General features: G+C 38.4%; 2 protein-coding genes across 2 annotated transcripts; both read left to right on the top strand.

Annotated features, from left to right (window-relative positions):
* Positions 1-1,244: 1,244 nt before the first annotated feature.
* Positions 1,245-3,231, top strand: LOC147925976 (uncharacterized). Its single transcript, XM_087491416.1, has 2 exons — positions 1,245-1,702; positions 1,873-3,231. The coding sequence occupies exons 1-2, from the start codon at positions 1,661-1,663 to the stop codon at positions 2,575-2,577; spliced, it is 747 nt and encodes a 248-aa protein (XP_087347542.1). The 5' UTR covers positions 1,245-1,660; the 3' UTR covers positions 2,578-3,231.
* Positions 3,232-11,275: 8,044 nt separating this feature from the next.
* Positions 11,276-13,980, top strand: LOC104752048 (leucine aminopeptidase 1). Its single transcript, XM_010474119.3, has 10 exons — positions 11,276-11,467; positions 11,609-12,011; positions 12,095-12,289; positions 12,371-12,596; positions 12,684-12,810; positions 12,892-12,987; positions 13,074-13,151; positions 13,246-13,306; positions 13,388-13,575; positions 13,679-13,980. The coding sequence occupies exons 1-10, from the start codon at positions 11,417-11,419 to the stop codon at positions 13,808-13,810; spliced, it is 1,557 nt and encodes a 518-aa protein (XP_010472421.2). The 5' UTR covers positions 11,276-11,416; the 3' UTR covers positions 13,811-13,980.
* The last annotated feature ends 2 nt before the right edge of the window (positions 13,981-13,982 follow it).

Genomic DNA, 13,982 nt, shown 5'->3' with positions numbered 1-13,982 from the left:
AGGCCCTTATCCTAAACCATTCACGTAGGCCATCCTCAAACTTTCGCTGACATTGCAGCGTCGATAGGCTCCGAATTGGCGAATAATTGACAAAAGAAGTGGGAGAAATAAAAAAACCAGTAATTGGCATTATGTAGCGCACCGTGAATTATTCATAGAGCCTTTTGAAAATACTAGGATGGATAAAATTGAGTTCGATGTGCCATATGTAGATACATACGGTGTCCACTTGACAATATATTAAGGGCAATTTCCTACTTCCAAGGAACATCTCTTACAAGCATCCAATATTCCTCTTTATTCTTGGTACATTGTGATATAGTCCGATGAGCTATTAAGACAATTCAGTACCACATACTGCCCTTCATTGTCATGCATCTCTGAGTGTCTGGTCCTACAATCCGGCATTCCGATCAATCAAAACCAGCAATTAATTGTAGTAAGTGACAAAATTAGAAAAGGAGTGTCCACTTGAAAGAGGAATGACATGGAATCCCGTGATATATAATTAGAGCTCAACGCTTCCATTACCTATAATAAAGTCTAAATTAAAACCTCTTTATAAATAAAAGTGATCAATGTATAGAGCTTCTTTTCCGTTTCGTCCCCTAAGTTCAATGAAATAAAAGTGATCAATGTATAGAGCTTCTATTTCGTTTCGTCCACTAAGTTTCGCCTTCAAGAAAAGCTTTGCAACATGCTGAACCAATTTTGCCAAAGCTGCCAATTAATATAGATTGAGAGATTTCCGCAATGCACTCAGGAATATTTATCACCGATGACCAACATTTTGTTAGGTCAGATAATCCTAGTATATTGAAAGCCGAGTGATGAAAAAGAAAAGGGAAAGATATTTGAAATTGTGGTAGTTGAGCATTAACAGAAATAGTAACAAATGGTTACTAGAACAAAAAGTATTTTCTTGATTGTCATGATGTAGCTATATTGTTATAAAAAAAACAAAAGAAAACGTTAAATATCGTAATTTCTTTTCAAGTTTATAATTGAGTGATGAAAATAATAGGGGATCTTTGTTATGATTTATATGAAATAAATGAAGAACTAGCTTTGACTATCTATGGTGAAACTCCTGTTATTATTAACTTTTTAATTAATTTACAGTTTCCAACATTAAAAAAGAGTTGAGATCACCTAAAAATGTAACGAGCAACATTAAATACGCCATAACGAAAGGACGTCCCTCGGTTTGGGCTTAAGACTCTCTAATTCTAAAAGAGGTTTCTATCTTCTAGAAGTTAGAGCATTAGCGTGGAAAAACTTTTTTCCTTTCAGCCTTTATCACCTGTTTCACCCTGTTTAGTCACCTTTTTCTTCCTCAAAACTAGTTTCTCTTCTGTTCTTATCCAAGGAATAGTAGATCTGGTTTTTGTTTGGTCGAACTAGAGCTGAAATTTCATTAGCCATATCTTATTGCAAGGGATTGTCTTAGTCTAAAGTTTTTAGATGATACCTTCGGTTCAAGATTGAAAGAAGATGTCAGTAGCCATAGATAAAGCTTTGATGGCCATGTCTCTCGAAGAGGAAGATGTACCGTTTAATCTACCGGATCTACCAGAATTTAGCTCCTGCGAACGCAACATTCTGAGTTTGGTAGGCAGAATTCTAAACCCAGATTGTCAATCGGTGGCTGGTGCGATACATGAGCTGCAAAGGAAATGGCAGAAGTATGACAAGGTCAGAGGTATCGCTTTATCTAAAGAAAAGTTCCAGTTTATATTCTCTAGTGAACATGATTTGGAAGATGTTATTCAGAAGGGCTATCATAATGTCAACGAATGGGGTGTAGTGGTTGAAAGATGGTCTGAGATCCCTCCAGTTAATTCGCTTCAGTTTGTAACTCTGTGGGTGCAGATATGCAACATCCCAATTAACCACTACACAGCCTCTGCGATTACATCAATTGGAGAAATTGTTGGTCAAGTCCTACAAGTAGCCTTCGACCCAGACAATACTCAAGCTAAACCTTATGTCAGAGTACAAATCAAAATGGATATCTCAAAGCCGCTAAGGAAGTCCAAAGTAATTGGTCTCCTAAATAATCAGTCAGTAGAAATCTCTTTTCACTACGAACGCGTCCAGAAGCGAAGTTATTCATGTCAGAGACTATCCCATGAGATGTTAGTATGCCCACTCGTAGTCAAGGCAAAACAAGATTCACAGCTGAACATAAAAAAAGGAGATACTGCTCAAAAACAACCGCATGTACCAGTTCTAAGTTCTACGGATCCCCTGTATGGGGTGTTGGGGGAACATCAGGTTGGCCTTAATCCCCTCTCTGGACGCCCTAGGATTGCCCCAGAAGTACTAGAAGGCATGCGTCAGTACCTCCTGACAGCGAATGGGGAAGAACTGATAGTAAAGGAGGAGAGAGTCAAGAAATCTGTGGCAGAGGCAGAAAAGTCCTTTTTCACCCAGAAATCAGCGCTCAGCCTAGAACCAGTTCCCATAATCTCACATAACGTGGATATAGGGAAAGGCCTCATGTTCGGGTATGAATCTGATCTGTCCTCCTCAACTAACCAACAGAGTCAACAACAAGGAAAAAGCTGGGGATAAAGAGCTCTAAACTCCTCAGAAGTCTCTGTTTCACAAAGGGGTAGTTATTATCAAAGGGTGGAGGGTGCAGTTTCATTGTTCCCCTCGATTGAGAATGTTTTACAAGCTAGTTCTTCGGTTTATAGGATCGGCTTTTCAGAAGCTGGTTCGTCCGGTTCTACTGTAAAAACGAAAAAACCCAGGAAAAGACAACAGAAGAAAGCCAGAATGCTCAAAGGTAGGAGCAAGGAAATCAATGAAGAAAGTGTGACAAAGAAAGAAGGTTTAGTGAAAGGAATAATTGAAAAAAGAAAGGCAAAGAACGATCTGGAAGGTGCTCCTTATGCTGGAAGAGCAAAAGCACCATTGATAGTTCCAAGAGGGGGACTGTCGAACATCTGATGCGGCTTCTGAGCTGGAACTGCCAAGTTTTGGGGCGGCCTCAAGACTTGACAGTTCCTCGTCTCATGGAGATGCGAAAAGAGCATTTCCCAGAGATATTGTTTCTAATGGAGGCCATGAATTGTAAAAATGTAATAGTAGATATGCAAGTGTGGTTGGGGTATGACAATGTTTATACGGTGGATCCTATAAATACGTGTGGGGGTCTAGCCATCTTTTGGAAAAAGAATGTTGATATATCGGTTAATTATGAAGACAAAAACGTTCTTGACTTATCTGTACAGTACGATGGTTACAGTTTTTTCCTTACGGGAGTTTATGGTAACCCAAATGGCTCTTTAAGACATCAGGTTGGGGAAAGACTGACTCGGATAGGCATTGCTAGAAAAGGGCCCTGGTGTATATTGGGGGATTTTAATGAGATTCTCAACAATTCAGAAAAACAATGAGGACCTAAGCGTAGTGAGGCCTCGTTTCTTCCCTTTTCGGAAATGCTGAAAGTTTATGGTATGGTGGAATTAAGCAGTATAAGTAATAGCTTTACTTGGGATGGTCGAAGGGGTACTCATTGGATCCAATGCAAGTTAGATAGATGTTTTGCAAACAAAGATTGGCTAGCTAAGTTTCCTGGAGCAAGCCAAAGATTCCTACCTAAAATAGGATCGGATCATAGACCTATCTTAATTAGTCTACTTTCCTCACAAGACTCGTATAGAGGCTCTTTTAAGTTTGATAAGAGGATGCTCCACAAACCTCTAGTGAAGGAAGTTATAAGCATAGCATGGAATCAGTTTAAACCGAGACATGAGGCCCTAGTTTCAGAGAGGATCAGAAATTGCAGATGAGCACTCAGCCAGTGGAAAAAGGTCAACAGTCTCAACTCAAAGGATAAAATCACCTCGCTTCAAAATGAATTGGAGGTGGTCCAATCTTCAAGGAACCCATCCTTTGAGGCTATGAGGTACCTGAAAAACAAACTCGTTGATGCTAATAGGGAGGAAGAGTCTCACTGGCAACAAAAAAGCAGAGCAAACTGGATGCTTGAAGGAGACAAAAATACCAAGTACTTTCATACTTCAGTCAAACAAACGAGAACCAAGAATGGATTAGATAAACTCCAAGATAAGAATGGAGTCTTGCATTGCTTTGAAGCGTCGAAAGGAGAGGTCGCGACCAGCTATTTTCAGGAGCTGTTTACATCGTCTAATCCGGTGGAAGTCAACTCTATGTTGGATGGGATAAAGACTAGAGTTTCTCCCAGAATGAATCAAATACTGCTACAGAAAGTCACAAAAAAAAGAGATCAAGAGAGCGGTTTTCTCCATTAACACTACTCGTGCTCCAGGGGCTGATGGAATGACAAGTGTCTTTTTCCAAGAGTACTGGACAATGATCGGACCGCAGGTAATTAAAGAGGTTCTAGGGCTCTTTGAAACTGGTGAATTTCCTAAAGAGTGGAACTATACTCAGTTGTGTCTTATTCCAAAGAAGACTAAGTCCTCATTAATGAGTGATCTTAGACCTATCAGCCTGTGCTCTGTCTTGTATAAGGTGGTATCGAAGATAATCACGTTCAGACTCCAACCTTTGCTGAGTGAGATTGTCTCTCCAAACCAATCGGCTTTCATTCCGGATAGACTTATATCTGATAATATCTTAATTGCTCATGAGGCTGTTCATGCTTTAAGAACACACAAAGATATTGCCAAAGACTCGATGGCGGTAAAAACAGACATGTCTAAGGCGTACGATCGGATGGAGTGGAATTATTTGAAAGCTCTATTAGCTGCTTTAGAGTTTGATAGAAGGTGGATTGCTTTGGTTATGTTCTGTGTTAGATCAGTCACGTATACAGTTTTGATCAATGGACAGCCCTTTGGTCTCATCAACCCTCAGAGAGGGCTTAGGCAGGGAGATCATCTATCCCCAGCTCTGTTTGTACTGTGTGCTGAAGTTCTAACACACCTCCTGAACCAAGCTGAAATGGAGGGTAAAATCACAGGTTTTCAGTTTTCTCCAGAGGGTCCGTCGATCCATCACCTCTTCTTTGCAGACGACAATTTGTTTTTGATCAAAGCATTAGTTGATGAGGGCTTTGCACTGAAGGCAATCTTATCAGATTTTGGAAATATCACTGGCCAAATGATCAATTTGGACAAGTCATCAATTACATACGGAGAGAAGATCGACTTGCAACTCAGAGGTTTAATTTCGGAAAAACTTGGCATTCACAAAGAAGGTGGTGCTTGCACTTATTTAGGGTTGCCTGAATGCTTCAGTGGCTTAAAGGTAGAAATGCTAAGTTTCATTGCGGATGGCTTAAAGGTACGCAAGGACCTTGTCCCAGGGTGGTAAAGAGATACTCCTTAAGTCAGTGGCAATGGCAATGCCGGTGTATGCCATATCATGTTTTAAGTTACCAAAAAAGATTTGTGAGAACATTACATCAGCAATGTCAGCTTTCTGGTGGAACTCTACTGAAAATAAAAGGAAGATGCACTGGATAGGGTGGGAAAAGTTATGCATCCCTAAACATCTTGGAGGCCTAGGATTTAAAGATATCCAAATATTCAATTAGGCTCTATTGGCAAAACAAGCGTGGAGGATCATGCACGATAAATACTGCTTATTTGCGAGATTTTTCAAAAGCAGATACTTCCTAGATTCTGAATTCCTCGAGTTGGGGATAGGGGATCGTCCCTCTTATGCATGGAGAAGTATATCCCATAGAAAGGAACTATTAAAGCCAGATCTTAAGCAAATAGTTGGGAATGGAGACTCCATTTCAGTCTGGACGAATAAATGGATCATTGATGGAGTGATGAGCTCCGCTTATGAAAAACATTATTTTTGATCTAGATTTGTTGGTCAAAGATTTGATGGACCCAATAACAAAGTCGTGGGACATGGAAAAGCTGAGGTATCATTTCTTCCCAAGGGATGTGGATTTAATTATCAAAATCAAACCGGTTTTGTCTTCAGAGGATTTTATGATATGGGAGCACACCAAGAGTGGAGTATATTCAGTCAAGTCAGGATATTGGTCTGAATATCAAAAAGAGAAGATTGAATTGCTGAGAGAAGCTTTGATGCAACCCTCAACCTTTCTAATCAAGGAGAGGATTTGGAAAAGTAATACAGCCACAAAGATCAAAAACTTCATGTGGAAAGTTGTAAGTGGAGCTATCCCTGTGGCTGATAAAATGTTAGAGAGAGGGCTCAAAATGGACTCGCGTTGTCAGAGATGTGGGATGGAGGGTGAATCAAATAACCATGTCCTCTTCACATGCACAATGGCTAAGCAGGTTTGGGCACTCTACAACTTCCCCTTACCTCCTAATGGTTTCGACACAAGTTCAGTTTTCCAGAACATGTATTACCTATTCTTGATGAGCACAAATAACAAAATCCCAATGGAGATCAGAAAAGCATTCCCGTGGATTCTATGGCAGTTGTGGAAGAGTAGAAACCAACTAGCTATTGAAGGAAGGGGCTTCTGCATTGGTGCACTCATCTTAAAGATAAGGGATAATGTCTCAGATTGGTTCCATGCGCACTCGGAGGCTGAAGTTATATCTGATACTCAAAGGCTCAGTAATGTAGTGATTCGAAAACAATGGACCCCTCCTACTCTTGATTGGCTCAAATGCAACATAGCGTCATCATGGGATGGAGATACCAATACGGGGGGAGCGGCTTGGGTTCTTAGGAACGAAAAAGGAGATACAATCATGCACAACAGAAGATCCTTTTCTAATACAATGGATAAAATGGATGCTTTACAATCATGCACAACAGAAGATCCTTTGCTAATACAACGGATAAAATGGATGCTAGTGTTCAGGCTTGGATTTGGACTATTAATAGACTAAAAAGTCATAATTTGTCAAAAATCATTCTAGCATCTGAGGACAATGTCTTGATAGGGGCTGTTACCAGACCTCCTGACTGGCCAGCTTTTAAAGTTCAATCTGTGGAAATCTTTGAAGCTCTTAGAGAATTACGGGAATGGAAAACTTTTTTGGAGGAAAGAAGCTCAAATTTGGCAGCTCACCTGATCGCAAAAAGTGTCACGAGAGACGATCGTCGCCAATCGTATGTAGCTAGGGGTTACCCTTTTGGCTTGCTCAGCTTTTTGAAAATGAACAATCAAATGCGCTTTTGAGCAGCTGTTGAAAGGCTCCGGTGATTGCTGATGATCATCTCTGTTTTTTGTGGTTTTCTGGGTTTTGCAGCTTTTTGTTTGTGCAAAATGATCAGGCCAACATGGGCTTTGTAGGAAGGTATGCCATATTGTAATATCTACTTATACCAATATAAAGCTATTAAGAAAAAGAAAAAAAAAAGCAACAACCAAAATTTCAAGATTTCTACATTTGAATTCCATTGCAATGTTATAGTTGGAGACAATAAGATGCTCAATAATAAGTTTGTATTTACCTAGCATAACTAACTTTTTGTACCTTTTTTTTCTTCGTGTACATTCTCATGCTGGGCAAAATAACCGATAACCGAATAACCGACCGAAACCGTACCGAAAAAACTAAACCGAACCGAACCGAAGCTTTTCAAATATCCGAATGGTTAGTTAAATCTACATCCAAACTAACCGAAATTGAACCGTACCGAACTGACAATTAAATGGTTAACCAAAATATCCGAAAACCTAAAATATACCAAATATTATATACTTAATATTATGCAAAACTATAAAATAAACTTAAAATATAAATTATTTCTAGATTCAAAACAATTAAATATTTCAATAATTAATATATTTAAATGTTATTATTTTGAATTCACAAAGTTAAATAATATTTTGTAAAATTGAATCAATATTTTTCCTTTTTTATATTTTTGTTATTGTATATTTGGTTATATTCGGTTAGTTTTGGTTATATTAGTTTAATTTGGTTAATTTTAATATAATTTATGTTAGTTATGGTTACCTATTTAACTAACCGAACCGAAACCGAACCGAACCAAACTGAAATTTTTAAAATATCTAAATTGTTACTATATTACTATATCCAAAATAACCGAAACCGAATACAACCGAACCGAAATCGAATGGTTAACCGAATGTCCAAACCTATATCATATTTTAACTGTTCGACTAAAAAAATAAATAAATAAATCATATTTTAACTAATTTAGTTGGGCCAATTTTTGGTATTGTTGGGCTGAGTGAATTGATAGCTCATCTCATTTACCATATGTTTCAGAGCCTCCCTTCTTTCATAAGGAAGTAGTAGTAGGGTTGGCCACGACCCTCCGATGAATTTTACCTTTTAAGGTAACTAAAAAAAGAGTTGATTAAAATTTAGGCATCAAAACCCCACTACCCCTCTCAATTAGGCATTATCGAAATGGTGTTCGGATTTAGGCACTCAGATATGGCAAAAAGACAGTTTTGCCCTCCTTTTGCTGATGTCAACTTTTATCTTCGTTCTACGCTTTTGGTCTTCAACTCCATCTCTCCTTTTTAGATGTCTTTTTGTGGATGGTGTACTGTAAATTAATCGGTTTGGGTTCTTAATAGCTAGTAGTTAACTAGTGTTTAATTTAGGGTTTAATTTTTATTAGTCATTAACAAATTATTAATATTAAAACTAGTACATCTTAGACTCTAATTTTTGTTTATGATGATTTGTGGACATTTAGTGTTTCATCGGAAGTCCGGTGTTGTTGCACACTGTCGAAGCCGCATGTCGAAGATACCACCTGAATCGCCACTTGAAGCCGTCACCACCATCTTTCAAAACTGTCCGTCTACCACCGTCCACCGAAAATTTGCGCCCACCGCGGAAGCTACACCGCCACTAACACATGTTTCTCAAAATTAATCATAACTAATAATCAGTGAAGGCGGAGATGTCGAACATCCTTCAAGTTTGCTGGATCTTTCAATTGAGTTTCATTATAACTTAGAAGAGAAGTAGAGAACTTCTTCTCTCATGTGACGTCATTTCTCACAAAATTCACTCATACGCGGAGGACAAAAAAGTCATGAACAGTGATGTTTGTATGTAATATTGTATTTTCACTATTTTAATACCTAAATCCGAATCTCACTCCTAAAAAATGCCTATTTTTATAAATTTCCCCTAAAAAAATTATTTTTACTCGATCCCTAAACAACGGATACCCTGAAAATGGATAGGGGATACCTAATAAAAAGTTGACCTGCTAGATATTCGATCTTTTACCCTTACTCGCATATTTATTAATAATTCATGCCTAAATATTCGAACACTAGAAACTGAATCCCAAGACTGTTGGAGGACAAGTGGATATCAATTAAAGCTTTCAAAGTTAGATATGATTAACTTGATTTTATGTTCTTATTTTCCTTTTTTCTAGTGTTCTTTCAGCCATGTAGGTTGGTTTATCTTTGATTATTTAAAACTTGCCTCCAAGATTTAGATGGCGTAGAAGATTGTCCATCCATAAGTCGACGATCTATGATTTTTAATATTATGGCCTTAGCTTTGTACAATATATACATAGTCTGATAGTCAAACGTTAATGAAAAATCGATGTTCCAATTATACCGTTCGTTGACAAAAAAAAAAAGAAAAAAAATAATGGAATTGATTAGGCTAAGCATCCAATAAAGAAAACAGGAACACGAGAGATAAAAAGTAAACTAAGATATTTCCTAATGTTGTTCTGCAACTAAAACGATGCACCTTACTCAACATTTAAGCACAAAGTTAAGAGTCCAGAATACCTTAGTAATTAAGTTGTACGTTTATCAGCTCCAAAAAAACTTTTGTAACGCCTGAAAATCCCTGCCTTTGCGGATGCATCAGTCCCGAACATCTATGCGATGTCTTCTATCTGCAAAGATGTTTGACTAGTTCAATGTGTTTTTCCTTTCCAAAAAAAAAAGAAAGTTGGTGTACTTATATTGGTAATTTTCCCCGTTTTTTTTATGTTTTTATATTAATTTGTTTTATAGTTAATGTATATAGAACATGCTATAGGTGTGCTTTTGGGCCACTTAAAAGTGAAAACTAATTAAAGACCGATCACTATGTCTCTCATCTTACCATACTCAAACTCAATCTCTAAGGAAAGAGTTACCTAGCTATATTTCAAACTACTTCGTATACTATTCAAGATTTGGTAGCTGAGAAATAAATGAATAGTGTTATTGTCTACTTTATAACCAAGAAGAGAAACAAAAAGCTGTTAGACTACCTTCCTATCAGCCTTTCAAGTTTCTCATCCATACTTGTTCAATATTATCCTAATGAAGCCTGATCAGCTTCAAACTAATTCTTCTTGCAAATTAGTATGCTAAAGATTCTTAATATAAGATAGACTAGTTAATTCGCATATTTTTTGGTCGTGTTGTTCATGTTATCGATCAATGCTACAAGAAAGATGGATATCCAACTCATTTCAAGTATAAGTTATAACTATCCATATCATAGATTTAGCAAATTGTGTCATTCCTCAGCACCAACCTTAAGTCCTTTAGGCTTGATCCCAACTCTGGAGTTTCACTCTATCTCAGTTTCTAATTATATTTCTTCCCCATCAACCGTTTGCCAAATATCTAGTCTACTAATAGCTAGAGAAACCATATCTCACAAGTCGCACCCTAACAACAGAATAAACACGGAAACAAAGACCTTTTGACACCAATGTCCCACCGGTGATCCTACTGACACAAACACAAACTCTTGAGAAGAGTTCTACTTTTTTTTTTTGGTGGGATTGAGAAGAGTTCTACTGGTTAGCTGATGACTCAACCAAATGTGTGTCTCATGGACTTTATGGTAGAAAGTAAAGATACTGTTTGGAACCCACCTCCAACAATCTTTAAGCCAATGAAAAAGGTATACAAGAACGAAACATGAAGCAAAACTCTCAAGTAGCCACTACACCATTTACCACCGTAAAAAAAAAATTAAGTGCCAAGTGAAGGAAGATAATTAAGTGCACTTGATATAAAAGTTACCACACATTTTTCATACAAAGTTGGAGAGAAAACGACCAACGATTGACGGAAACAATGCTAGAAATCGAAATCAGAAGTACAAACCTCGGTAGTAGAAAAGAAATGAGAACACTTCAACATGATCGAGGCTAAAACACCTGCACATCCCATGGAGAAAAGTTTGGGAAGGCTGATGAGAATTGCACCTTCTACTATGGATCTACTATTAGAATTGCACCTTTATACTATGGATTTAAAAGTTTGGGAAGGCTAAAACATCTTCAACGATGGATTTACAAAATTCACACACTCACACACACACAAAAAAAAAGAATATAAAATGCAACTCACTCACACACAAATCGCACACGTGTTTAAATCACACCTAACAAGTGAACACACGTTACCATCTATATATACGCCTTTGCAAGACCGTCACTTGCAATGTTCTCTACTTCGTCTTCATTCTCCTTAGAGCTCTCTATTGTTCATCAATAGCCCATAACCATGGCTCATACTCTCGGCCTCACTCAACCCAACTCCACCGAGCCTCACAAGGTATGTTTTCACTTTACTCTGACTGATTTGAGATGGGGTTTGTATAAAATTCAGTGATCCGTAGATTAGCTTTGTTCCTTTGATCAATCGAGCTCAAAGTTTTGATTTTTTTTTTTTTTTTTTTTGATGACAATTCTGCAGATCTCGTTCACTGCTAAGGAGATCGATGTAATTGAATGGAAAGGAGATGTACTTGTAGTTGGTGTGACGGATAAAGATTTGACTAAAGACGAGAGCTCAAAGTTTAAAAATCCGATCTTGAACAAGCTCGATGATCACTTGAATGGACTCTTAGCTCAAGTCTCGTCCGAGGAGGATTTCAACGGTAAACCTGGTCAGTCAACTGTTCTTAGGCTTCCGGGTCTTGGAGCAAAGCGAATCGCTTTGATCGGTCTTGGACAATCTGTTCCATCAGCTTTTCATAGCCTCGGTGATTCTGTAGTTACAGTTTCTAAAGCTTCTCAATCTAGTAGTGTCGCTGTTGTGCTTGCTTCAAGTGTTTCTGATGAATCTAAGATTAGCTCTGCATCAGCTTTAGCTTCAGGTAACTTTAATTAGTAACAAGAGAAGTTTTTGAGTCTTGTTTATTACGGTTTTGGATTTGATTTTGGGTGTTTGTGTCTATAGGCATAGTGCTTGGTTTGTTTGAAGATAGTAGGTATAAGTCTGAATCAAAGAAACCATCTTTGAAGTCTGTTGATATCATTGGATTTGGAACTGGTCCTGAGCTAGAGAAGAAGCTGAAGTATGCTGAAGATGTTTCTTACGGTGTGATTTTCGGGAGAGAACTCACTAACTCTCCTGCCAATGTGCTTACTCCTGGTATGGATGGTCTCAAACATTGTCATGTTTTTTGGTTTTGCTGAGTTGTCCTAATCTGGTTATGGTTTTGTATCTTTTTAGCTGTACTAGCTGAGGAAGCAGCGAAATTGGCTTCTAGTTATAGTGATGTCTTCACTGCAACCATCTTGAACGAAGAGCAATGCAAAGAGTTGAAGATGGGTTCTTATCTAGCTGTTGCTGCTGCGTCTGCTAATCCCCCTCATTTCATCCACCTTGTTTATAAACCTCCGAGTGGCTCTGTTAAGACCAAACTTGCTCTTGTCGGAAAAGGATTGACCTTTGACAGGTAATTACCATATCATTTACTCATATGTATTGTGTCTAGTTTCTTGTTATTTTAGTGGTTGTTGATCGAATGTCTTGTGTAACACAGTGGTGGCTACAACATTAAGACTGGACCCGGCTGCTTAATTGAGCTAATGAAATTAGACATGGGTGGTTCAGCTGCTGTTTTTGGCGCTGCGAAAGCTATTGCTGAGATTAAGCCTCCTGGTGTTGAGGTTAGTTTCTCCCATCAGATTCTTCTAGAAGCTAGAGTTTTTTTTTTAACACAACTAAACAATTCGTCTTTCCACAACCAGGTTCATTTCATCGTTGCAGCATGCGAGAATATGATTAGTGGAACCGGAATGAGACCTGGAGATGTCATCACAGCCTCAAATGGAAAGACCATTGAGGTATTTAATGAGTTTTTTTCCCCGTCAGGTTTGAGCTTTTGCTGGTTTCATATGCCATGCTAATTGTTGGTGAATGGTGTATGTAGGTCAACAACACAGATGCTGAAGGTCGGCTAACACTTGCAGATGCTCTAGTGTATGCTTGTAACCAGGGCGTCGACAAGGTATTGCGTTGCTCTATTTATAAAAGAAGCTGGAAGGAGCTTGTTTCTGTTAAACTTTATCTTTTGCACTTAAACATGGTGAACTAACTTGCAGATCGTTGACCTCGCTACATTGACTGGGGCCTGTGTTGTTGCTCTTGGACCATCAATGGCAGGTACATAGCTCAATATCCCTGCAGTTGCTTTTGTTCAAAACTGGCTCATGATTATGGTTCGGTGTTCTTTTTACTTGATAGCTATCTATACACCTAGCGACGAGCTTGCAAAGGAAGTGGTTTCTGCATCAGAGAGAAGTGGAGAAAAGCTGTGGAGGATGCCATTGGAAGATAGCTATTGGGAGATGATGAAGTCTGGAGTTGCGGATATGGTCAACACAGGGGGGCGTGCAGGAGGTTCCATCACCCCAGCGCTCTTCTTGAAACAGGTGAAAACAAAGTCTTTTTTAAAGTCTATACATACATGATTTCTGATAAAACGAATTGGTGAAAATTAATTAAACCGTCCTCTGTTTTCGTGGTATATGTCAGTTTGTGAGCGAGAAGGTGCAATGGATGCATATAGACATGGCTGGACCGGTGTGGAACGAGAAGAAGAAGTCTGGGACAGGGTTTGGTGTTGCGACGCTTGTCGAGTGGGTGCAGAAGAATTCATCTTCGTGAATGAAACCTAGAGAGAAAGAGAGACCGTTGAGTTTTTCGGGTGTTGAAGTGATTGCTGGTTTTTTTAATAAAGGTCTCAAAAGTTGTGGTGATTTTAGATGTTCTTACTTGGTTCTGAACAGTAAAAATCTTCAAAAATTGAATAAAGGGGTTCTCTGCGTTGTGTCCTACG

This window comes from Camelina sativa, chromosome 16 (genome assembly GCF_030686135.1).
Source record: "Camelina sativa cultivar CO46 ecotype springtype chromosome 16, ASM3068613v1".
In the NCBI taxonomy this organism is placed as follows: domain Eukaryota; kingdom Viridiplantae; phylum Streptophyta; class Magnoliopsida; order Brassicales; family Brassicaceae; genus Camelina; species Camelina sativa.
The sequence above is the reverse complement of the archived record's forward strand: the minus strand, read 5'-3'. Positions and strand labels throughout refer to the sequence as shown.

Coding starts and splice junctions, on each gene's coding strand:
- LOC147925976 (XM_087491416.1), top strand. CDS start 1,661: ATGAGCTGCAAAGGAAATGGCAGAAGTATGACAAGGTCAGAG. Junction 1,703..1,872: donor GAAGTATGACAAGGTCAGAG/GTATCGCTTTAT, acceptor CTGTGGGTGCAG/ATATGCAACATCCCAATTAA.
- LOC104752048 (XM_010474119.3), top strand. CDS start 11,417: ATGGCTCATACTCTCGGCCTCACTCAACCCAACTCCACCGAGCCTCAC. Junction 12,012..12,094: donor TGCATCAGCTTTAGCTTCAG/GTAACTTTAATT, acceptor TTGTGTCTATAG/GCATAGTGCTTGGTTTGTTT. Junction 12,597..12,683: donor AAAGGATTGACCTTTGACAG/GTAATTACCATA, acceptor TGTGTAACACAG/TGGTGGCTACAACATTAAGA.